Source organism: Lacerta agilis, chromosome 2, assembly GCF_009819535.1.
Source record: "Lacerta agilis isolate rLacAgi1 chromosome 2, rLacAgi1.pri, whole genome shotgun sequence".
In the NCBI taxonomy this organism is placed as follows: Eukaryota; Metazoa; Chordata; class Lepidosauria; order Squamata; family Lacertidae; genus Lacerta; species Lacerta agilis.
Window position 1 is genome coordinate 55,072,167 of NC_046313.1, and position 23,818 is coordinate 55,095,984.

The following is a 23,818-nucleotide window of genomic DNA, read 5'->3' on the forward strand; positions in this document are numbered from 1 at the left end:
ATCATTCCCTGAATGCGGGAAAGTATTTGTCCTGACTCTGAGCAAGCTGGGACTTTGAGGTAACAGTGCTTAGGATTTCTGAAGTGTTTGGATCCAAAACGTTTGGATTCATCTTATTGTGTTCCCCACATCTTTCAAGTGGTAGTTTTCTCCTAGTTCATAAATTTGTTCCCCACGTCTGTTTCAAGTGGGACTGCATATTCCAGATTTTGCACATGCCATTCTAGAACTGTATACTGTATGTGATCTCATAAAGGGAGTGAGACCACATAGAACATTTCATTCTTTTTCAACTAGACTTTCTAGTTCAAATCTCCAGTGCTCCTTAAGGGGCAGGGGGATTAACAGCACCTACATAAGCAAAATTCAGACATTTGAAAAGATGGCTGTAGAGTTGCCTGAAGAACATCAGCTTATTGACAAGCTATCTTACGAGGTTTTTAAGTCCAAATCTGATGTTGATGTGAAACACTATGTGTGGGGATTCAGGTAAGATTTCAGTTGGTTCCTTTCAGCTGTACTTTACATGCTGGTTTTTCTTCAGAAGCTGTTCCACAAATGTTGCAGCATGTAATCTAGCCAAATTCTGCCTCCTCTGGCTGGCAGCAGCTTTCCAGAGTCTTGGGCTTAAGCCTTTTGCACCATCTCTTACGGGATCCTTTGAAGCAGAAGATGTCAGGGATTGAACTTGGAGGCATGTTCTCAACCACTGAGCTATGTGGCTCCTCCCCCAAACACAGCAGGACAGCTCTTCTGGGGGCAGGTTGTTCTGCTGCACCTGCAATTTGGAACATTGAATGACCCAATCACACCCAAAGGAAAGAGACATTGAATCACATGCATCGAAGAAGACTTACTGAAAGGAGACACGGCCAGAACAGTAAATCATACTGGGACATAAAAGGCAGCCTCTACTGTGTGGGGGTACTTTGAGCTCGCAGGAGACTTTTTAATTCAAGGGTGGAGAAACCTGTTGTGGAATACAATTCCCATCAGCCGCTGTCAGCCAGGCTGTTCATGGATAACAGGAGGTGTCGGCTGTGTTGTAGGCTGTGTTGAGAGGTTAAGGCCAGTGATGGTGGGGGTCTGTTGCCAAGTGTGGGGTGGGGCTGCTGCAAGGAAACATGCATTTTATCTGCATGAGCTCTTAAAGGCCAAATTACTTGTTAAATGTGTGCGGTGATCACCCCCCTTTTTAGAGAGAAAAAAGGGCGGAGAAGTGTGTGGAGGTGCTTAACACTCCTCACCCCTTCTCTGCTACATGGGATTCAAATCACCGTTGCCACTTCTTTGATCTCAGTTCTCTCCGAAAGTGGCTTTACTTTTGGAAGAAGGGACAGAGATGATCTATAAAACTTGTTACAGATGCTCATCTGAGCAATGCACACATGAAATATTATTACCAAACTTGTTGGGTCAACCCAATGAAACAATCCGACAAATCTTGCCCTGCTCGGGGCATAGCTTTCCTTTGATATCTCTCCCTATCCAATGGCCAACCCCCTGTTTAATGGTTCCAGCAACCCTGTCTAAATCCAACGGATTTCTCATAGGTACTACTGGGGCATGGTATGAACAACTGGTTTAGATATTGCTTGTTGAAATGAGCAATTGGTTTTGACATCTCTTGGACTGCTCACATCTTGGGGTCATAGCGGATAGCTCAAGGAAGATGTCAACCTAGTGTGCAGCAAATTCCATGCTATTAGGGAATGAATGGAAAATCAAAACTGTTGATGTCATAATGGTACGCAAATCAATGGTGCAACTGCATTTGGGATACTGTGCAGTTCTGGTCACCTCCCCTCAAAAAGGATATTGAAGAGTTGGGAAAGGATTGGAAAAGGACAACCAAAATGATCACGGGGGATAGAGTAGCGTAGCGTTTGGTACTTTTTAGTTTAAAGAAAAAGTAAATAAGAGGTGACATGATAAAAGCTTTTAAATTATGAATGGCATGGAGAAAACAGATAGAGAAAAGTTTTTCTCCCTCATAACACCAGAACTTGTGGGTATCTAATGAAGCTGAATGTAGGAAGATTCAGGACAAATGAAAGTATTTATTCATTTAGGGCATAGTTAAACTAAGGGACTCCTCTCAGGAGGCAAGGATGGCCATCAACATGGATGGCTTTAAAAGAAAAAATAGAAAAAATTATGGAGGATAAAGCTACCAGTGGCTACTAGCTATGGTTGCTATGCTGTGACAGCCAGAGGCAGTAATGCTTCTGAATACCAATTGCTGGAAAACCACAAGAGGGGAGAGTGCTCTTGTACTTGGGTCCTGGTTGAAATTTTATCAGAAGCGTCCTGGGGACCATTGTGAGAACATGATGCTGGAATAGATGGGCCACTGGCCTGATTCAGCAGGCTCGTCTTGAGTTTGGATAACTTGGAATGTTCTGCTTTACAAATTTGTCATTATCTTTCTCTTTCCAGGAGAAAAGACACTGAGCTATATGAGTTCGTTGAAACATTATTCTACCATCCTCTGTTCAAATCAGTTATGATCAGCACCATCACAATCAATGCAATATTTTTGGCTATAGAAACAGATTACAAAGTTCGCTATGAGTCACATTTTTTCCTGGAGGTAACAAGACTCTGATTGCCTGAACTTTTCGTTTTTCTCTATTGTTCTAAAGCCACTTTCTCTCTTCCAGAAGAATAAGGGAATAAACGGAGGGTGGGGGCAGGGGGAGAGTCAAGTACAGAGTTTACCTGGCTCTCTCATTCCTTTCTCCTTTTCTTCTTGACTTCAAGTCAATATATTAGTAATGCCTTATATTATACTCTTGTCAAGCAAAAGCATTAAATTGGTGGAATACCTTATCCATTATACCTGACCCCAGCTTGAATTTAGGAGTAGGTCCACTATTAATATTACTCCATAAAGTATGAATTGGAGAAAGTGTAGTATAAATACTAAGGCCAAAATTTAGCTTATGTTTGTTGTGTTAGAGCTCAAATGAAAGCCTCAAGTGAATTGTGACTAACAGTTTCAAACATTGAAACAACCCTATACCTATGAGTACTTCCCATTGAACCCAATAGAATTTCACTGTTAGTCATGACCAGCTGAATCAGGGTCTCAGTACTCAAAACATTTCACATACATAATCTCAACAATATTTACAATACCCTATATGGTAGGCCAATATCCCTAAACACTGGTGTTGATGGGTGTCAGGTAATAGTTTCTATAATGCTCCTCTGTTCGATCTGAGCCATAGATTTTCCATTCATGCACTTAACCACTACATTATGTCAGCTTTTTTTACTCTCATTACCACCACTGCTGCTGCAACAACTATTTGACCCATTCACTGCTCAGAGAGCTTACTGGTAAGTCGAGAAGAGGTTGAAGGGAAAGGATGAAACAGAGAGTAAGGAATAACAAATGTTTAGCAAAGAGCGCAAGAGTTGAAAATATTTAAAAAAACAATGAGGTAGTAGTACACCATAATATTTCCAGCCTGGCCTTTCATCCTGCAGAGGGCCTTCTCAGTAGTGGCACCCACCCTGTGGAATGCCCTCCCATCAGATGTCAAGGAAAAAAACAACTATCAGACTTTTAGAAGATGTCTGAAGGCAGCCCTGTTTAGGGAAGTTTTTAATGTTTGAAGTTTTACTCTGTTTTTAATGTTCTGTTGAAAGCCGCCCAGAGTGGCTGGGGCAACCCAGCCAGATGGGCGGGGTAGAAATAAATAATAATAATAATAATAATAATAATAATAATAATAATAATAAGGCTTTGGCTGCTTTAGTATTTTATGTTACTGAAAAAATTGTTTATGTTGGGAGAAGAATCTGGCTTAGAATAGTCACAAATGCCCTATCAACATGGTTTCAAAACTTAATGGTGATGTAATGGAGCAAGTCTGAGCCTATACTATAAATACTGATAAAACTATCCTGCACCCATTCTAATACATTGAAAGTTTAAACATTTTGCACATGTGGTTCAAGATAACTCCTGTCTGTACAATAGCTAGGGACATTTGTCAGAAGGTTTATATGATAGTATGAAATGCAACTGATTGCCAAATGTATGTGTAACTTATTGTCTTTACCAAATATTTGAATTTACTATCAGCACTATTTGACAGAGGAAATCTACGAGTAGCTATAAATGCAGCCATGCACATGCAGTATGTATACCTTTGCCATACCTGGGATTTCTAGATAGACTGTCAAAGGGCATCATAGTTCAACGATAGGACTTATCACATTGGGTGTGCAATTGGAATAGCTGGCTTCTTGCCAATGATACTGTCTTGCCAAATCACATGATACTACCCAATCCTGACATGTTCATTGTGTCATATGAACACCGTAAGCGCCCTGCTGGATCAAAACAAAGACCTATCTAGTCCACCATTCTATGGGAAACCCACAAACAGGACACAACCACACTAACACTCACGATCCCAGCAAATGGTAAGAAGAAGAAGAAGAAGAAGAAGAAGAAGAAGAAGAAGAAGAAGAAGAGTTTGGATTTGATATCCCGCTTTTCACTACCCGAAGGAGTCTCAAAGCGGCTAACATTCTCCTTTCCCTTCCTCCCCCACAACAAACACTCTGTGAGGTGAGTGGGGCTGAGAGACTTCAAAGAAGTGTGACTAGCCCAAGGTCACCCAGCAGCTGCATGCATCTGGCTAACACTAGATGCTACACACACACACACACACACACACACACACACACACACACACAGACAGACACACTAATCATGACTAGTACCATTGATAGCCTTATCCTCCATTAATCTCTCTAATTCCCTTTAAAGATGTCCATGTTGGTAGTTATCACTATATATTCTGGTGGCAAATTCCATAACTCAGTGTTTTTCAACCTTTTTTGGGCAAAGGCACACTTGTTTCATGAAAAAAATCACGAGGCACACCACCATTAGAAAATGTTAAAAAAAATTAACTCTGTGCCTATATTGACTATATATAAAGTAATTTTTCAATATTTCCCACGGCACACCAGGCAACATCTCGCGGCACACTAGTGTGCCGCGGAACAGTGGTTGAAAAACACTGCCATAACTTAACCATGTGCTGTATGTCTCTCTGTCATACTCTCTTTCCTCTTCATTGATATCACAAATCTCAAATAGCCCTAAAGCTGCTGGTAGAATATACTGCACATTTAGTATGATGGAAACACCTTTTATCTGACAACTATTTCCCCCCACACTGGTACAGTGGTACCTCGGGTTACAGACGCTTCAGGTTACAGACTCCACTAACCCAAAAATAGTACCTCAGGTTAAAAACTTTGCTTCAGGATGAGAACAGAAATCGTGGGGCGGCAGCGGGAGGCCCCATTAGCTAAAGTGGTACCTCAGGTTAAGAACAGTTTCAGGTTAAGAACGGACCTCCAGAATGAATTAAGTTCTTAACCTGAGGTACCAATGTATTCAGTATTGTTAGTGATCTGCCCACCTGCTGATGTTTTGATTGCATTTGTAGGACTCTTCTTTTACAATCGAGCCTGGATAACATTTTGAACTTGAAGTGAGCACACGGTTAATAATTGCTCTCTCATGATTTAGATATCCTCTTGAGAAACACTTATTTTTCACACACCTTGGATTGTCTTAACTTACATGAAGTCAAGTCAGCTACTGTACACAAACTCTGGGCTTTAATTATATATCCCTGTGACGTAGCAGAAAGAGAAGTCTGGCTACTGTCAAGAAGTCCATTCAGCACTTGAAAAAATTCCCCCCCCTTCTAATATCAAGGTTTTGAGAATGGAAGTCCATAAGGTTGCATGCCCTACTTGCACTTGGACATTGTGGGAGATGGGCATGCATTTTGCACTTTAATTACCCTACTTGTGCTACATTCCCAAAAGAAAGACATTGTTTATGCCATATATGAAATAGCAGCCTTAAAACTGATGTTAAATGTGTCTTTGCTATTATGTTCCCCTTTCGGCTGATCATTTTGCCTGTTATCATCTTCACATTATTTATTATTATTATTATTATTATTATTATTATTATTATTATTATTATTATTATTATTATTTACTTATGCATCATCCCAAAATAAATGTCAAACATTTACTTTCCCCATGTGGGAAATAGACCATACCCCACGGGTAATCTTTTGGGGCAAATGTGATTTCCCTGTCTCTTAACTTTCTGACATCCAAGGCCTCTGTACTGTGCCTTTAGCGAAGAGGCAGAAATTAATTTCCCCTCAAAATAATATTTAATACTGAAAATGCTTGTCGGGAAATATTCAGTATGGCCCTACATAAGATTAAGCCTGATGATGGCCATGTCTCTGAAGTTCTTTTATTTCTGTAAGAATGAGCATGTGGTCTACCTAGCAAAAGCCATTTCAGCAGCAACTACACCTTCCTTTGTGGTTCAATCACCAAAATAACTTCTTCTAACAATGCACCTTTGTTCCCCTTTCAGGTAGCAGATCTGATTATTGTGGCCATGTATACAGCAGAGTTTCTGATGAACCTTTACCTGGATCCCATTAATTACTGGAAGGATGGTTATAAGCGATTTGATGCGACTGTCCTTTTCATTGCTTACCTCCCATACACCATTAATAGAAACAACCCGCAAATGCACCATACTGCAATGATGCTCAAAGGATTCCAGGCACTCCGGGTTCTCAAACTCCTCTTCTACAGCCCAGGGATGATGGTAAATGGATGTGGTTTCATGAGTGGTGAAAAAGATGTCAGCTGTAAATACAGCTTGACTTTTCCTCTTCCAAACTGCCATCTCCTTCCCCCACTGAGGATTAATTCCATTCTCTTTTGCTCAGAGGGTGATTCAAATGTGTGAAAAGCACACAGGAAGGAGTTCTTCCTGAATTGGACCATCTCAGGCTGCATTTCTGAATGCTTCCCAGTGTTTTTGCTTTTGAACACCTCCCCACACAGAGAGAATATTAGCATGCATTTTATTTTATTTGCCCTATTACCGGAAAATGCCAGTTTTCCATTACAGGGATTTATTCATTTATTTTAAATGTGGGGAAGCTTATGTTAATTCCCATACATTTAAACTGGCCCCAAGTAGCATCAACAGGGAAGGAAACAAATGGTCTCTGTTTCAGAGTAACAGCACAGTCCTATACATCTCTACTCGGAAGTAAGCCCCATTGAGCTCAAATTGTTCTGGACTGTGTGCTAATACTCACTGCTGACATCTGTTGTCAGGATCAGGCAATATTCCTAGTTATTAACATGGTTAACCTGTGCAAATAAAGCCAACGAACAGGGATTGCCCTTTTTATAGCTGAAACTCTAAAAATATACAAGGAAGATTTGGAAAAGGAATTAATTATCATGAAGTGTTGCATTCTTTTGGTTTCATTATTTTTGCAAAGGTAATGCAAATTTTCAGTAATAGCATAACATTTATCTGTAGTTTAATGATGTCAAAACACAGAACCTGTAATGGCTGTTATTAATAATACCACATGGCCAGCTTTCAATTTACAAAAGATGTTAAAATCCATTGGTGAAGGATTCTAGGAGATGGTATGAACTGTGTGTTCCCTTCTCCTGCCTGAATTGTGTTTGCCATGTAGAGGGAGCCTGTTTTGTGGATTCTGCTTGTCTGGCCTTGTGTTTTTAGCATTTAAAATGCTACTGAGATGTTACTAGGCAGAACCCTCTCTTGATTAGCTCTTGAACAAAATGAAATGCCCTGAGGTTGCAAACCCTTAAGTGAAAGCAGATCTGTCAACCTCAGCCTGAGCTCTGATTGGCTCTTCACAAGCATGTCCTCTCACCCTTATGTACATTGTTGATTGATCCATATCACCAGGGGGTGGCTTGTTGCCATCCTTTCTATCCCGACAGCATGAGAACTTTTGCAAGATTGAAAGTACTGTTGAAGATTCCAACAGATTCCACACGAAAAACGCTTATGCCCCTGTGGAGATGGCAGTACTGAATTGGTGGCACATGCCCTTCTGGCTTGCACTCTTTATAAAGACTTGAGGAATGAGATTATCACCCCTCTTTTATTGTCCATTCTGGGTTCCCCAACCACTGCCACGGTGTCCTTTCTCTTGGCAGATCAAGATGAGCAGGTGACAGCAAAGGTTGCAAGGTTTTTAGCTGGGGCAATCAGAATAAGATCCACTAATTGACTACTGATTCAAAACCCTAAAATGTATTTTATATAATTGACTTTTTATTTATTTTATTTGTATGTCGTATTGTTGTTTTATTGCTATGGCCGATGGCTGATCCAAATAAAGATTCATTCATTCATTCATTCATTCCTGACAGCATGAGAACCTCTGGGGATGCGGATCAATCAGCATTGTCCACAAGCCTTGCCTCCTACCCTCCTGAACAACCTTGATGACTTTACATCACCAGTGGGTTCTCATGCTGCCAGGGAAGAGAGAAAGGATGACAGCAACTCACCCTCTCTTGACACGGATCAATTAACATTGTACATAAGGGTGGGAAGCAAAGCTAGTGAAAAGGCAGTCAGGACTCAGATTAAGGTTGGCAGATCAATTTTCACTTAGAGTTTGCATCTAGGGGCAACTTCCTTCTGTTCGTTGATTTGTTCTGATTAACATGGTGAGGTCTTATGAGGTCACTTACATCCAAGGTCTTAAAAACGTGAAATAGGCTTTAACTTCCAAAGACCTGCAACTCTCAATGTGTGTATAGTTTCTTTTAATAAATGAAGTCTGGGGTTTTAAAGTCAGATTTCAAAACTTCTCCTTTTAAGTTTACAAGCTAAGTGAGTCATATGTCTTTTGTGAGTCCTGTTTTTTCTGCCACACTGTGTATTATTGTGCCTGTGGATTTAAACCCTCTGATCATGCAATTATCTACACAACTACTGTATTTACTCGAGTCTAATGTGCTGTTGAATCTAACGCGCACCTCAGTTTTCAGAACCTTGAAACCCAAAAAAGTATTTGCAGGTGAATGTAAATGTGCCATCGATTCTAATGTGCACCTTAATTTTTGCAACGTAATTTGGCCAAAAAAGGCGACCATTAAAGGTAAAGTTAAAGGGACCCCTGACCGTTAGGTCCACTCGTGGATGACTCTGGGGTTGCGGCGCTCATCTTGCGTTAATGGCCGAGGGAGCCAGCGTACAGCATGACTAAGCCGCTTCTGGCGAACCAGAGCAGCACACTGGTTAATTTTTGCAACGTAATTTGGCCAAAAAAGGCAACCATTAGATTCGAGTAAATACAGTAATTTGCAGACATTTGGGGAGGGGCTCTCTAGAAAAGTTGGGGTAGCCACAACAATAGCTACCAATTTAGAGAGATACTTGATGTTCTAAAACTGGGAACCACCTGAGTTTAGTTGAATAGCCAGCTGAATTAATCGATAAATGATCTGTTAATCAGTTACAGCTAGGGGTGGATGAATCTATGAAGGTCCCATGATCTGCACCATATATTTATAGTGATATCACACCACTTTAATCAGTCATTACACCAAAGAATCAGGAGAACTAGTTTGTTAATGGTGTTGAGAGTTGTTAGGAGGCCTCTATGTTCCTCACAGAGCTACACTTTCCAGAATGGTTTAACAATCAGCTCCCCTTCCCAGGGAATTCTGAGCTCTGTGAGGGAAGAGGGGTATTCTAACAACTCTCATTACCCTTAACAGATTACAGCTCCCAGGATTATTTTGGGGATGCAATGACTCTTTAAAGAAGTATGATACTTTTAAAAAATGTGTAGTGAAGATTGGGCCCAGATTTGCTTTCTCTTCTTGTCTCGTCTTTTCCAACATTAGGTTTGGCTCACCACGTTTCTGCATCATTAAAATTTGTTGGGAGTTTTAGTGTGCATTTTCCTAATACATACATTTTTATGCAATTTAGCCTAATGTACACATTTCTCCAAGCAATTCTTGTAAGTTATTTTCACTGAAATATTTGCATGTTTATTTTCCCCTAATATATGCATTAATGTGCCCGTTTTTTTAAATTAGATAATTGGATCACAAAATTCAGAGAAGTAGTGAACAAAAGGATTTTGGTTTGCGTATAGTTTTGGGAGGAGCAAATTAGGTCAGAATAAAAAAACCCGAATCAAATTTGCCCCTGTCCCTTTTTTTGCGTATTGATACAATCATAAATAATCCATGAATTTGTTTACTTATAAATCTGCAATATTTAGCCATTATAAATGTATGCAGGAGTGCACATATATGCACATATATAGGCACATAAATTCTAACACACTGTGTGCCTAAATACTGTTGACTCATGGTTTTCTCTGGCAACCTTGGAGGTTTAGTTTTCAGTGGGGAGCTAATGTGTGCAGTGGCTGCTCAGCTGCAAGTTTCTGCTTGTCATTAATTGGCTGGGGAAGTTCACCAGAAGTGGGACATTTATAGGCACAAAGCTCTTATAATGATCACTTTTGAGCCTTTATCCCGCTACTTTTGATCTTGGACTTCAGTTATCACCAGGTTTTTATATGCTAATTATCCAGTGTTTCTGGGGGACAAGGTTGGGAGGGGGGGGTATATAAAACTACCAGCAATTTATAGAAGGTAAATCAGGCATTCCCATTTATCTTTGCTAATAATACTAGAAGAAAGGGATACCCCGTATAAAACTGGGAAGAGAGAAAACTAGTTTAATGCAGTGTATAATTAACTGGTGGAAGTCTCTTTTTTCAATGTTGAATTGACACCGTACATTGCATTTGTATATATTGTATACCACCTCAATATTTAACATGAGATGGCACAATATAAATACGTATTTTTATAAAGAAGTAAATAGCCACTTAAGTGATGCATATCTGAAGCACACAGAATTGTATAACCTTGAAGCCAAGTTAGTATTTGGGTGGAATAGACAGATTTAAGGCTACAATTCTGTGCACACTTACCTTGACGTAAGCCCCATTGAAGTCAATAGGATTTACTTCTCTGAGTAGACATGTAACCTGTGACTCTATAAATGCAGCAGCAGACCATTCGTACCTTAGACCCATCCTTTGCCTTTGACCACAACACAGGTAAAATATTAGACTTGGGATTTTGGCCCAAAGTGGTGTGACAATTCCCTGTGTTGCGAAGGAAAGCAGTCATTCCCCTCCCCCCCAAAAAAATATCTTTGTGTTTTACTGATACTGCCCCTGCCCCGGAAGACGTAGGAGGTTGCATATATCTCTCTGTATATATCTCTCTGTGTGCATTATAGTTTATTAAATTGCTTCTTAGCAGGGAAATGGAATTTAAGGCATGAAAAACATGCAACACCTTCTTAATATGGTTCCCTTTTATTAATTAAAACAACAACAACAACCAAACTCTTTACAATTTTCTGCCTCCCGCCTAGGTGCAATAAATTTCCACCTTGAGGATAAAGTTTCCTCATTGGTATCCCACACATAGAAGTTATGTTAAGAAATGATGATGCGTGCTGATGATGCGTGCTCCGTTTATCTGCCTTTTTGGTTTGAAATTAAACGTTTAGAATGCCAAGTTCTGAAAATGACCTTTTAGGACGATGTACTGAGGATTAATCTCCATGCAGTTTACAAGATTGAGAGGCACAAAGCCTCTTCTTAACGACAGGAACTGCTGTGATTTTTTGAAGGCGTAGATGAGGAATGTAAAGATGGATGTGAGGGTAACAAAGTTATTGGATGCCAGTATTCAAGGGGTGCTTGCTGGCCTGTTGCTACCACTGGCATTTTACAGCTCTCCTTAAGGGAGGCTGACTTTTTAAAGATTGTATCCAAATCCCTGATTGACTGGAACACCATTACATCGCTTTATAAAAACGTCCCATGCTGTGGAGTGTAAATGGGTTTGTTCCTTCTCATTTTGAGGGCCAGTTCTATTGCCATGATTAAGAGCCTGATCATGCAAGGTGTTAAGCCCCCCCTTCTTTTTGTGGGGGCACTTATTATTTATTTGCATATCACTTTTAAAGGCATTATCCTTCCCTTCATTGATTCTGTGTCTAGGCAGAGAGACCTTTCTCCTTTGCCCCTGCCCTTGGTCAATACACCAGTCCAGCATTATGGACTCTTTTGGACTACAATTCCCATCACCCCTGACCACTGGTCTTGCTAGCTAGGGATGATGGGAGTTGTAGTCCAAAAAAAACAGCTGTCGACTCAGTGGGAAACACTGATCTAGAGTAATAAATGGCTAGACCAACAACAGCTTGAAAGTGGGAGACATTAGCTCCCTGCACCTTGGCCACCAGTTACCGGGAGTGTGAATAAAGTCTAAATAATCCATTGTGTGGAGGTAGCCAATATTTTATAGAGTGGGAGTGGCTTGAATCTAAAAGACACACTGGCATGAGTGGAAGCCACTTCTGTTTCTGCAATTTCTGATAATCTCCCCTCTCACTACACCACTTCATGAACTGTTCCTGAAAGTCACCTAACCCTCAAAAGTAGATTTCAGCACAATCAACACAAAGGAGGTGGGAAAGGAAAGGCCCATTATGCGAGCAGAAATCTGCTTGCTGTTCTCTGAAAGAAAGATGTCATGCTTAGCACCAGCAGTATAGCTGGAGTAACTGATGCTTCCCTAACCTGAATTAGTAACCCCATGTAGACTTGTCACAGTAAGAAGGGAAGCAATAACTTCTCAATCCCACATAGAGTTGTCACAATCAAAAGGGAAGTAGTGACTTCTCAAGGAACCTTCCTTCCATAACAAAGCCACTACAGTACTACAGTACTGTTGACTGCATGCATCGGTAATGTTTATTACGAAGCAGATGTGGGTCTTGTTGGTCTTTTGCACTACAAGAACTCCTGCTTAATATGCCCCTAGAGGAAGCACCGAAAAGCACAGGGTCACTGGGTAAGAACTCTAAACAGAATGAACTCATATAAAGTGCTACAAATTACATCAGAATGTACACTAGACTCTCTGAGGAATGGTTGGGAATACTGACTTGGGAATACCGCTTGAGTCAGACTGTTGGTCATGGATCTTGGCCAAGATCACAAACATTTCTACTAACTCAAAACTACAGAAGACTCCGCACTGCTTGAGTATTATATTACTCCAGAGACTGACTAAAGAATGGGCTGGCTGCCTTCCTTTCACTACAGAAAGCATACCGATGCCAAATACAAATGCCAAAGGGGTTCTTATATAATCTGCTGGTCCTTTTAAGACAAACATCTGTGACTGCCAACACTGTCTCATACTTCAGATCCCAAATCCATTTGTTGGTCTGTTCAGGTGTCAGTTCCTGGTTAGTGGGTTTGCGCAGAGCCAGGATAAGATGCTCATCTGCCTCTCTTGCGTGGCAAAGGAATTTGCTTTGTGCCGTTAGATCAAGGCTATAGTCAGTTTGGCAGTTCCCATGCCTAGTAGAAGGACTTGTAACTGGTGTCAGTAACTCCAGATGCAGCCATGTCTCAGGCGCAGAACACTGTACCTGGGAACCCATTCTTCAGTACAAAACACAAGTACATGGCGTCATTTATGAATGATCCCCATGGATGAATTTTGTCACTTTTGCTTAGCAAATAAAGAAAGGCTGGACTCTTTTCTCTTTCCCCTGCAGCCCTTGTGGCCCCAAAGCTCTGTTCAGGGGGATTGGGGGATACCTCCAGAGCAGCAGGAGAAACAGCACAGGGGGCTGCAGGGGAAGGGCAATACTGGTGAGACTTTGGATCTTCCCATTGGTGACATCCTTTGCTGGATCTTGGTCCCATCCATGAATGAAAGGAGCTCTTCTGTTGCAGAAGCCTAGTTAGGATCCAAGCCATGATCAATATCTGGAAATGGGTAAAGCGAAAGCAATCCCATTAGAAGAGTGGAAGTCATTCGCAAATGATGCTATGTGTGCTGCCATTTTGTTCCTCTGGAATCAGTTATCAAATGCAAAAGGGGACGAAAGGCCTGAAATAAATTTTAGGACTGCTGGTTCTTTTTGAGTGCATCCACCCATGTTAAGGCATGCCCTGCCACTTACGACTTCACTCCATGAAACAGAAGCTCTGGTTGAAATGGAAAGGAAGATTCCCAACCATACTTCCTACCTGATTTTTTAAAATAATTTCTTCTTCTTCACATAATGTAAATTGGATTCACTTGCTTTTCTTTTCTCTCTCTTCCCACTCTTCCCAGGTCCTGGTGGCAGCCCTGGCCGAAACTGCAAAAAATGTGATCTATGTTCTCGTGTTGTTGTTCCTGCTCATGTTTATCTTTGCAATTCTGGGTCATGGTTTGTATGGAGACCCTGAAAACGGAGACACACGTAACTGGGGCACCCTAGCAGCTGCCTTTTTCACTCTCTTCAGTTTAGTGACTGTAATTATCCATTCTTGGTCAGCTCTGTCCCACATTACTTTTATATAATGGCAAAATCAATTTGAATAGAAACTATTTCAGGGTGTAACTAGGTCTAGATCTGTTATGTTTCAAGGTTTTTTCTTATTTTAAGGACAAAGGTAGTTTCAGGGAGTGGTCTACTTAAGATGAGGAACATGGTTCTCTGGATGGTTGTTTAAGCTTTCCCCTTGCCATTATTTCACTCATTCAAAAATCCTCCCTAGAGATGCTGTTTGCCCCATAAAGCAAAACATGCTGGTATCACACTGTGCCACACTTGAGCGTGTCTTCAGTCCAGCTATTTTTCAGAAGACTGTAGAGTGGGTGCAGTTTCCACCTCATCCCCATTGTTATCCCTGATAAGTATTTTGCCAATGAACCTAATTTTCCTGCAACATCCCCCACGATATCTGGACAGACTTTGAGAATGTTTTTGTGGCTTCCCTCCCCCCATAATCAATTGTTACCCCCCCCCCCCAATGTTTATCTTTGTGCACATATAGTGCAAACGCACCAAGATTGGCCCCAGAACAAAGAGGGGTAATAATGTGAAATGGGACAAGGACAACAGTGTGATCAAGATCTCAGAGACAATAATGATTGCCCCAAACAATTCCTGCATGAAGCAGTGGGTTGGGCTGGTTACCTCCAAAGGATCTTCTGATTCTGTCAAATTACTATTAATTAGTAAGAGCAGTTGTTTTAAATCTGAAAGTATAGGCATGGATCAGTGTGTGTGTGTGTGTGTGTGTGTGTGTGTGTGTGTGTGTGTGTTGGGAAGAATGTATTGCACTGAGGAAGGTAGAAAGGCAAGAAAACCAACCAAACCAAGCCTGCAGTCTTGCTAATTTCATTGCTGCCACCAGGTCAATATCTTCTACCACCTCAGGCTGCACTAAGCTTTCCCCTATATACCATAGAGTGGTTTGGCACTTAGCTGTGGGGTGAATAACAAGGTCACAGACCATTCTCCCCCCCCCCCAAAAAAAACCCCAACCCAACCTTTAATTAAGGTTTTAGTAAAGCAACATTAAACAGCTTGTAAGGAAATTATTTTAGATTTTAAATATATATATAGAGAGAGAGATAAATGCACCTGAGATAAATGTACCTGTTCTAATCTAGACTGTTTCCCCAACCAAACCAATGCTTATGAATCTGTACCCCCCTGCTTATATGGGTTCCTCTGTGCCCATATGCTGACTTGTTCTGTTGTAGTGCCTTTTTGAGCTGCCAAACATTTTCTAGTGTTCCAGCACTGCTAGTGTTTCAAACTTTTTGCTCTCTTGCAGCTTTTCAACTGCTCAAATCTCTATCTCTTCTCATCTTTTCATCTCTTCTGTTAACTATGCTATCTTCCAACTCAATTTATGCACATTATTTTCACGCCTCTTCCCAGTCTTTTAGCCAATTGGAAGGAGAGAAGATTCCTGGTTAAGTTTCTATCTCCCATAATTGCCAGGTTCCTCTGTGCAGAGCTTCCCCCTGTGTACATTTAACCTTCTTCAGAACTTCTACCCTTCTTGTCCAGAAAAGCCTCCGACGCTAAGCGACCGTTTTACAATTTGAGTCTTACAACCCCAAATTGAATCACTGTGATTTATATGAAACTCGGCTGATTCTTCTTTAGAGTTTACTGACTGATCTGATGACCTTTCAGGTTGATGGCTGGACAGACTTGCAGGATGAACTGGATGCCAAAAAATTTGTTTCAAGCCGGACATTCACAATAGTGTTCATTCTCCTGGGATTTTTTGTATTTTTCAATATGTTTATTGGAGTTGTTATCATGGATATTCAGGTAACTTGCCTTTGTGTGGCAGAGATAGCAATTTTATCTCTCTATAAATTCATTTGTTTGATAACCAGCACTTACTGAGTGCCCACAAAACCGCTATGTATGTGAACTATTTGTGACTGAAAGTCTGCCCTGATTAGTGAATTTTAGTCTAAATCCTATGCTTAATTTTCATCCAGTTTAGGCATATCTCTTATCTATATACTGCAAAATGGGTATAGTGACACATGTGATTTAGATTTGTCCTAGTCCTACTGCAAGCTGAAAAGTCTTGTGGGATGAACATTAACACCAAAAGTATATACAGTCGTACCTTGGAAGTTGAATGGAATCCGTTCTGGAAGTCTGTTTGATTTCCAAAACGTTCAGAAATCAAAACGTGGCTTCTGATTGGCTTTAGGAAACTCCTGCAGCCAGTTGGAAGCCACAGAAGCCCCGCCGGACATTCGGGTTCCAAAGAATGTTTGCAAACCAGAACACTCACTGCCAGGTTTCCGGCATTTGGGAGCCAAAACGCCCGAGTACCAAGGCATTCAGGATCCAAGGTACGACTGTATAAGCAATTACTTCAAATATATTGATGCTGTTACTTCTGCAGAATGATTTATCACTGCTTTGGCATGAAGTGTAAGGGATATGGTTATGAACTGGGCTGCTCTACTATACAAAGTATCTAGAACAGTTTGTCTACCAGTAATAAATGCTGATTAAAAGGCTATCCAAGGCAGAGCATCACCTTGGCTCTGTACTTAAGGAGGCAGGGAAGGATGTAAGGAGAGGGATTACACATACCTTTTTCTTTTACTGGGTTGAGAAAATAAAATTTCCTGACGATGTAGTAAATGAACAGGAGCTTTGTCTCAAGATATTCTATCACCCTTTGTTTCAATACAACCAGGGGACAACTGACGAATATGAGCAAAAGCTTAAAGCAGACAGGCAAGCTGCTCTGGTGCAAAAAAAGCAGATCATTCTGAAAAGACAACAGGACGAAATAAAGGAATTACTGAATCAGCAGGTTAGCACATAATAATGTTATGTTGCATTAAGGGCATACTTTTTAGTAGATGATTCCCATTCAGTTAGTCTCCATTAATTCACAATGAATGATTAACCAACCAAGAAAATAACCCACCTGTGGAGAATTTAAAAAGTAAACCAAGTTGTAGATTTTCACATCTTTAATGCTCAGACTGAAGTTGTTCATTTAGCTTATAAAGTGGAAAAGCCACAGCTGTGCTCCATTCTTTGGGCCACAGACCCCAAGGCTGTACAGAATATTGGGTCCAGAGAGAACATTATACGTACCTTTCAAGCTATAAAATCTAAATAGACTATTGAAATTGTCCGAGCCTATACAAGTGTTAGTCTTGTAGCTGGTTAGGGCTGCGATTGTTACATCTCCTGAATGAACTAGCTGTGGCTTATTAATTTTATTTAATAGGCTTTTGGATTGCTTTTTAGGCAACATGGCATCCCAAAGCAGATATACAACTACATATCCATAAAACCCAAGAACAAAACTATTTAAACTCTGTAGACCCAAAAAAGAAAATAACAGAACACAACTAGTAATCACATACAGCTCCCAAGTTAAAACAGTACAACGCGTCATCAGAGATCTACAACTTCTCGTAGACAATGATTGTTCTCTTTCTCAAGCTCTGGGAGGAAGACCTTTCATCACCTACAGACAGCCACCCAATTTTAAACAATTCCTCACCCACAATAATACACCAACAGGACTTAACATGGACACTGGTACCAGAGCCTGCAATAAACACAGATGCCAACTTTGCTGCCACATCCACCCGGACAACACCATTACTGGCCTCAGCAACATCAAACATACCATCTCAGGACTATTGAATTGCTCATCTTCTAACATTGTGTATGCCATCAAATGCCAACAGTGCCCTTCAGCTCTCTATATTGGACAAACAGGCCAAACCCTACTCCAAGGGATAAATGGATATAAATCTCATATCAGGAATCACAAGACAGAGAAACCAGTAGGAGAACACTTCAATCTCCCAGGACATTCGATACAAGATCTCAAAGTAGCTGTCTTATTACAAAGGAATTTCAGAAATAGACTGGAAAGAGAAGTTGCTGAATTGCAACTCATTACCAAACTTAAAACCATGGAGAGACCTGGTCTGAACAAAGACATTGGTTTCTTATCTCATTATACATGACAGCCATCTCACCCCTTGCCTTTTCCTGTAAGACCAATTGCAGTCGTTAACAGTCGTCAACAGGTTTTCCACACCTATCAGCCAATCACCCATTCCCACTACCCTTCTGAGCAATACCCCTCCCAACTCTCTCACTATATATAAGGGTCTGGTGACTTCTGTTTCAGTGTATCTGAAGAAGTGTGCATGCACACGAAAGCACATACCAAGAACAAACTTAGTTGGTTTCTAAGGTGCTACTGGAAGGAATTTTTATTTTTTATTTTGTTTTGACTATGGCAGACCAACACGGCTACCTACCTGTAACTAAAACAATGCAGATATCCAGTTCTATTTCCAAAATATACTAGTTTGCATACCAGAAAAGAAGTGGCTCACCTAACTCTGAAGGACAGCATTCATTATCCAAATCGAAAAATGGTTATTAAGGCCTGTTTAAAATTAACAGGGATGTAGCCTTGGGCATCTGTGGCAGAGAGCTAGGGAGGCAGGTCCCCTCTGCCGCTGGATGAACTGTAGTATCCAATTCCCAGCTTTTTATTTTTTTCCCTGTTTCAGGCATCTGTAAACCCCGAGATATGATGCAACATGTGTTTTCCTTTGTTTTGTGAGAGAAACTAACCTGCTCCCACCTTTAGGTGTTTTGGGCCAATGAATGAAGTCATAGCTATGACTGACGTTTAAGAAACCAGATCTAGACAATTAGACAAAGAGAAGGCTAGCTACCACCATTTAGTCTGCAGAACTACCAGAAATGGTAGACCTGTTATCTCATGCTAATTATGTATGTTTATTTATCCCGTGCCCCGCACATGAAACATTCCTGCAGACGCCCATGGGTAGAGCTTGCCTCACTTGGAATCAAGTTCCATAAATTGGGAAGTGTATTCCTTAAGCTTTCTTATAATTTATACATACACATCCCTTACTCACACATTCACTCATATCTTCCTGTGCAACTGAGTTCCGTTGACCCTTTTTGAAATCTGAAGGATCCTACACAGGGCTTTTTTCTCCCCCAACCGGAACTCAGTTCTGGCACCTCTCAGGTGGGCACCATTGCCATTAGTAAGAGAACAAGGTGAGATCCAGGCACCTCTTTTTCTAGAAAAAAGCACAGAACCTACAGATTTTGGAAGGCATGCAAAAAGGGAACTCCTTGGGAAACATGGTGCTCAGCAACTTCCTAGATGTCTATGACTCCTCCTTGACAAAACCCAAACAGTCTCAGTAATGGAGCATGGACAAACTTTGTAAAGTTTCTAAAGGGCTACCCATATGGTGTCCTTTTTAAATCCCACAAAACTTCTCCCAGAAATTCAGGGATAAGATGGACCGGTCCTGATCTGGATGTGACTTCTGTAACTTTAAAACATAGGTGGGGCACCTCAAGCCTGAGGGCCACATGCAGCCCTCAAGTTATCACTATCTGGCCCTCAGAACATTCTCCAGGCCGCACTCCTCCCAGGCCATGTGTTGCACCCTGAATGCTTGTGCTTGACTAGAAGGTGCTCTTGAAGTCTGATAATGCCTCGTGCTTGTCTCTATGGAGGACAGAGGGGATATGTGAGTCTGTGTAGAAACTAGCCTCTCATTCAAAGGTAAGCATTCACATTTGTTGCTCTGCCTCCTTTCCCCTCTGGCCCTGCCCATCACTGCCACATGGGTACCAGAAGGTTGTCCCCAGGGCTGAAAAATGTCCCACCCCTACACCTCTGCCTGCTTTAAAACATAAAAAACCTACCCCCTTTCCAATGTTGCGTATTTGCCATTTGTTGCTGGGCAGTATAACTAGCTCCGTGAAGCCAAATGTGGCATTTTTGTGCTGGCATTAAACCGGTTGCCTGTCTTTTCACACCAGAAATCAACTGAATATAGAACCTTTGATGAAATGGTGGAAAGCTTTAAGAAAACCCTGCTTCACACAGATCCCATGATCTTAGAAGATTTTTGTTGCAGCCTGCCATTCATCGATCTATATTTGTCATCCTTGGATCGTCAGGATGCCACAATTTATAAGTATGCAACAATTCCTAAGTCAACTGTATAAGAGTCAGATCACGTTCCTATTAATAGTTATTTCACTGCAGCGAACATTAATTATTTTAAATCCTTAACACTCCTTAGCTCCTGTACTGTTTTTACTGAGATCTAACTGAAATGTTTTTTAAAGTGTGTGGCATTGGTTCCTACTGTAAATACTGTGAAGTTAAGGGATTCTGAATGTTGGTGGGTAATGTAATGACTGAATGCTTCCGAGGGGGCAAAAGCATTCCTTGCATGTAGAAAGCTAGAACTTCAAGAAGAAGGGTTCTGGGATAATCTTCCCAATCTTTCCAAATGCAATGAGTTTTTGAAATGGAAGGCAGTCTAATGTTTGAAATGGTCTTGCCATAGGAGAGGTGTAAAACATTGTTTTTTTGTGTCCGAGAGAAAACCATGTTTAACAGCTTTGCAATGACAGGACCATTTCAAACATGTAAAATTTTTGCAAGAACAGAAGCTTCCCAGTTAGGAGATTTCTGTTCAAAACAAGGAATGAATGAAAAAAGTGCATTGTAGATGCTTGTTCCTAACAAGTGCATGAACAATATAGAAGGCACAGCTTCCTGAATAAGCCCTACAAAAATACCTTAATACTGGCCATTTGGTGTTAGAAGAATGAAGCTTTGGAAATGACTAAAGAGCACATTTGAATATTTAGTCGCATTTTAAACTCTGTTTTGCCAACTGATACATATGGATCTTTGATCATTTGTTCCTACTGATGAAAATGTGGCAGGCCTTTGGTGGAGACTTAAGAGGCTGAATGTTAGAAGCTACTGGGGCTGTTTCTTGCACCTTGGAAAGGCTGCTGCCAGGATCCAAAAATCTGTGATCGTGTAAATCTGTGTGTGGTGAATGTTATATTGTTCTTTATTTTAAAATAATTCTAAGCTGCTTTTATATTTAAGAAAATGCATCAACTGACTTACTAAAAACAACAATAATGTAAGTCAAAGCAGCAGAAAGAAGCAATAAATAAAACTTCAGATTGAGGGGATCAATATATAGACTCACACCATCCATACAATATATCTGCTTTGTGTGCAGAAGGTCTAAAGTTCCATCCCGGGCATCTCTAGGTTAAGTTTACCAGATTTTTTTTCATTGAATCCGGGGACACTTTGTGTGTTCACACCCAGAAACCTCCCCCCCTAAATAAATTCACACTTGACTCAGATTTTAGTTTGGTTTTTGGCAGAATGTAGGCCACAACTTTATTGATTACAGAAAGTGAATGGTTGCATATGCTCTGGTTCGACTAGCTCCCTGCCATGCAGGTAGCGCTGACCCAGGGTTCCAGCATAGGTCAGCCAAGGGTGAACACCTGGATAAGCTGAAAGCCGGGGACATGCTCTATCTGCCACCCAAATGTCCCCCTGGACTCTGGCACGGGCACAACCCCCTCTCAGGGCTTGACCAAACCATCGAGTCCCTGGATTCCTTTAACGGAATACCCTTCACATAGGGATGGTGAGAGCATTTCCCCATCCCTATCACCTGAACCAGAGCCTATCTGCAACCTTACAAGTTGCGACGATTTGCTACATGGCAGGCGAAACCCAAATGGCAACAGCCAATCAGCCAAGTGAGGAAAATTCCTGCCGTGCCCTTGTCCCAATGACAGACAACACACAATGGCATAGCAAGGTCAAGCGCAAAAACCCTAAAAGTAAGGAGAGGTGTGTGGGTGTTCCGAATGCACGCACCGAAAGAGGAAGTTCTGGGACACGTGCATGGGCATATACAGGTCCCTCGATACATTTAGACCTGCACCCCATTGGCCAGATTGAACCCAGCATCGAGGGACCTTCCAATCGGGTGTTGTGGCTGACCAATAATACCCACCCACAACACAGGGTGTCGGTTGTCTCACTGCAATACACGCCCTCTTTAAGGGAGGACCCGATTTTCAACTTCAATGGATTTTGTATGGGGACTGATTTGTACATCTGGGGACTGTCCCTGGGAAATGGGGACGTCTGGTAGGACTGGGAAACATTCCTGTCTGAAACTCTGAAAAGCCACTGTCGGTTAGTGTAGACAATACCAAACTGCATGTACCAATGTGAAGAGTTCCCAAATGCCCTCTCCAAACTGAGTAAATGGATAGTAAAAAGGGAAAGGCAGTTCAATGTAAGCAAGTGTAAATTGAAGCATGTTGGGGAGGGGGAATCCCAATGAGGTCTGAACTCATGGTGACTGACTAGGAGCGAGGCTTGGGGTTGTAGTGGATAGCTCAATGAAGATGTTGACCGAGTGTGCGGCAGCGGCAGTGAAAAAGGCAAATTCCATGTTAGGGATCATTAGGAAAGGGACTGAAAATAAAACTTCCATGATCGTAATTCTGTTATACAAATCTAATGCACAACAGCACTTGGAATATTGTGCTCAGTTCTGGTTGCCTCCCCTAAAAAATAAAAATACTGTGGAGTTGAAAAAAGTCCAGAAAAGGACAATCCAAATGATCGAGGGGATGGAGAAACTCCCTATGAGGAAAGGTTACAGCATTTGGGACTTTTTGGCTTAGAGAAAAGGATTGTGAAGGGCGACCTGATAGAAGTTTATTAAAAGTGGCTAGAGGAACTTTTTCTCCCTCTCTCCTAGCATGATAACTCCTGGACACATCCAGTGAGGCTGAATGCTGGAAGATTCAAGACAGATAAATGAAAACACTTCTTCCCACAGTTAAACTATGGAACTTGCATCTGCAGGAGGCAGTCATAGCTACTAACTTGGATGGCCTTAGAAGATGATTAGATAAATTCATGGGGCATCAAGACTGTCAACAGCTACTAGCCATGATGGCTATGTTCCACCTCTGTTGTCGGAGGCAGTGGGCCTCTGAATAATATTGGTTGCTGGGAATCACAGGGAGGGGAGAGGGCTCTTGTGCCCGAGTCCTGCTTGTGGGTTTCACCACAGGCACCTGGTTGGCCACTGTGAGAACAGGATGCTGGACTAGATGGGCCACGGGTCCAGTGACCCAGCAGGCTGTTCTTATGTTCTCAAGACCTGTTGTAGCATCATGAAATGATCATTGCATGTGTTTTGCTTGTTTTCTCATTCCAGGCTGCAAAAATTGTATTATGAAATCGTTGCCGTTTTGACTAATATGCTGCAAGAATCAGATGAAAACCCTTTGCAGAACCTGCAGACTCGTAGATGAAGACCTGAGTTTTCTGCTACCTAACGAAAAAGTTTTTTTCCCCCTATTTGAAAAAACGCATGCTCCTTAGCAATTAGCAAAATGAATGGAAGAACTTCCACGAACTTCCAGCAGAGCTAGAATTTTACTTTGTTTGTATTCACTTCTTAGGAAATATAAACGTAATCTGGCTGCTTTGCTAATGCATCCTTGTGTTTGCGACTGTATCTCTTTCCATCTTTATAGGCTTAGGTCAAACTGTTAGATCATATTGTGTGATTTTTCCTGAGGCCATGTGTTAGCTTTTAACTGGTAAACCCA

The 23,818-nt window shown here is 41.3% G+C and overlaps 1 protein-coding gene across 1 annotated transcript; it reads left to right on the forward strand.

The window, feature by feature from the left end:
* Window positions 1-112: 112 nt before the first annotated feature.
* CATSPER3 (cation channel sperm associated 3) lies at window positions 113-23,518 on the forward strand. Its single transcript, XM_033141843.1, has 8 exons — window positions 113-489; window positions 2,440-2,593; window positions 6,443-6,682; window positions 14,107-14,289; window positions 15,971-16,111; window positions 17,007-17,126; window positions 20,168-20,325; window positions 23,422-23,518. Exons 1-8 carry the CDS (start codon window positions 383-385, stop codon window positions 23,516-23,518), a joined length of 1,200 nt encoding a protein of 399 aa, XP_032997734.1. The 5' UTR covers window positions 113-382.
* Window positions 23,519-23,818: the final 300 nt, after the last annotated feature.

Coding starts and splice junctions, on each gene's coding strand:
- CATSPER3 (XM_033141843.1), top strand. CDS start 383: ATGGCTGTAGAGTTGCCTGAAGAACATCAGCTTATTGACAAGCTATCT. Junction 2,594..6,442: donor AGTCACATTTTTTCCTGGAG/GTAACAAGACTC, acceptor TTCCCCTTTCAG/GTAGCAGATCTGATTATTGT. Junction 6,683..14,106: donor TCTACAGCCCAGGGATGATG/GTAAATGGATGT, acceptor CACTCTTCCCAG/GTCCTGGTGGCAGCCCTGGC.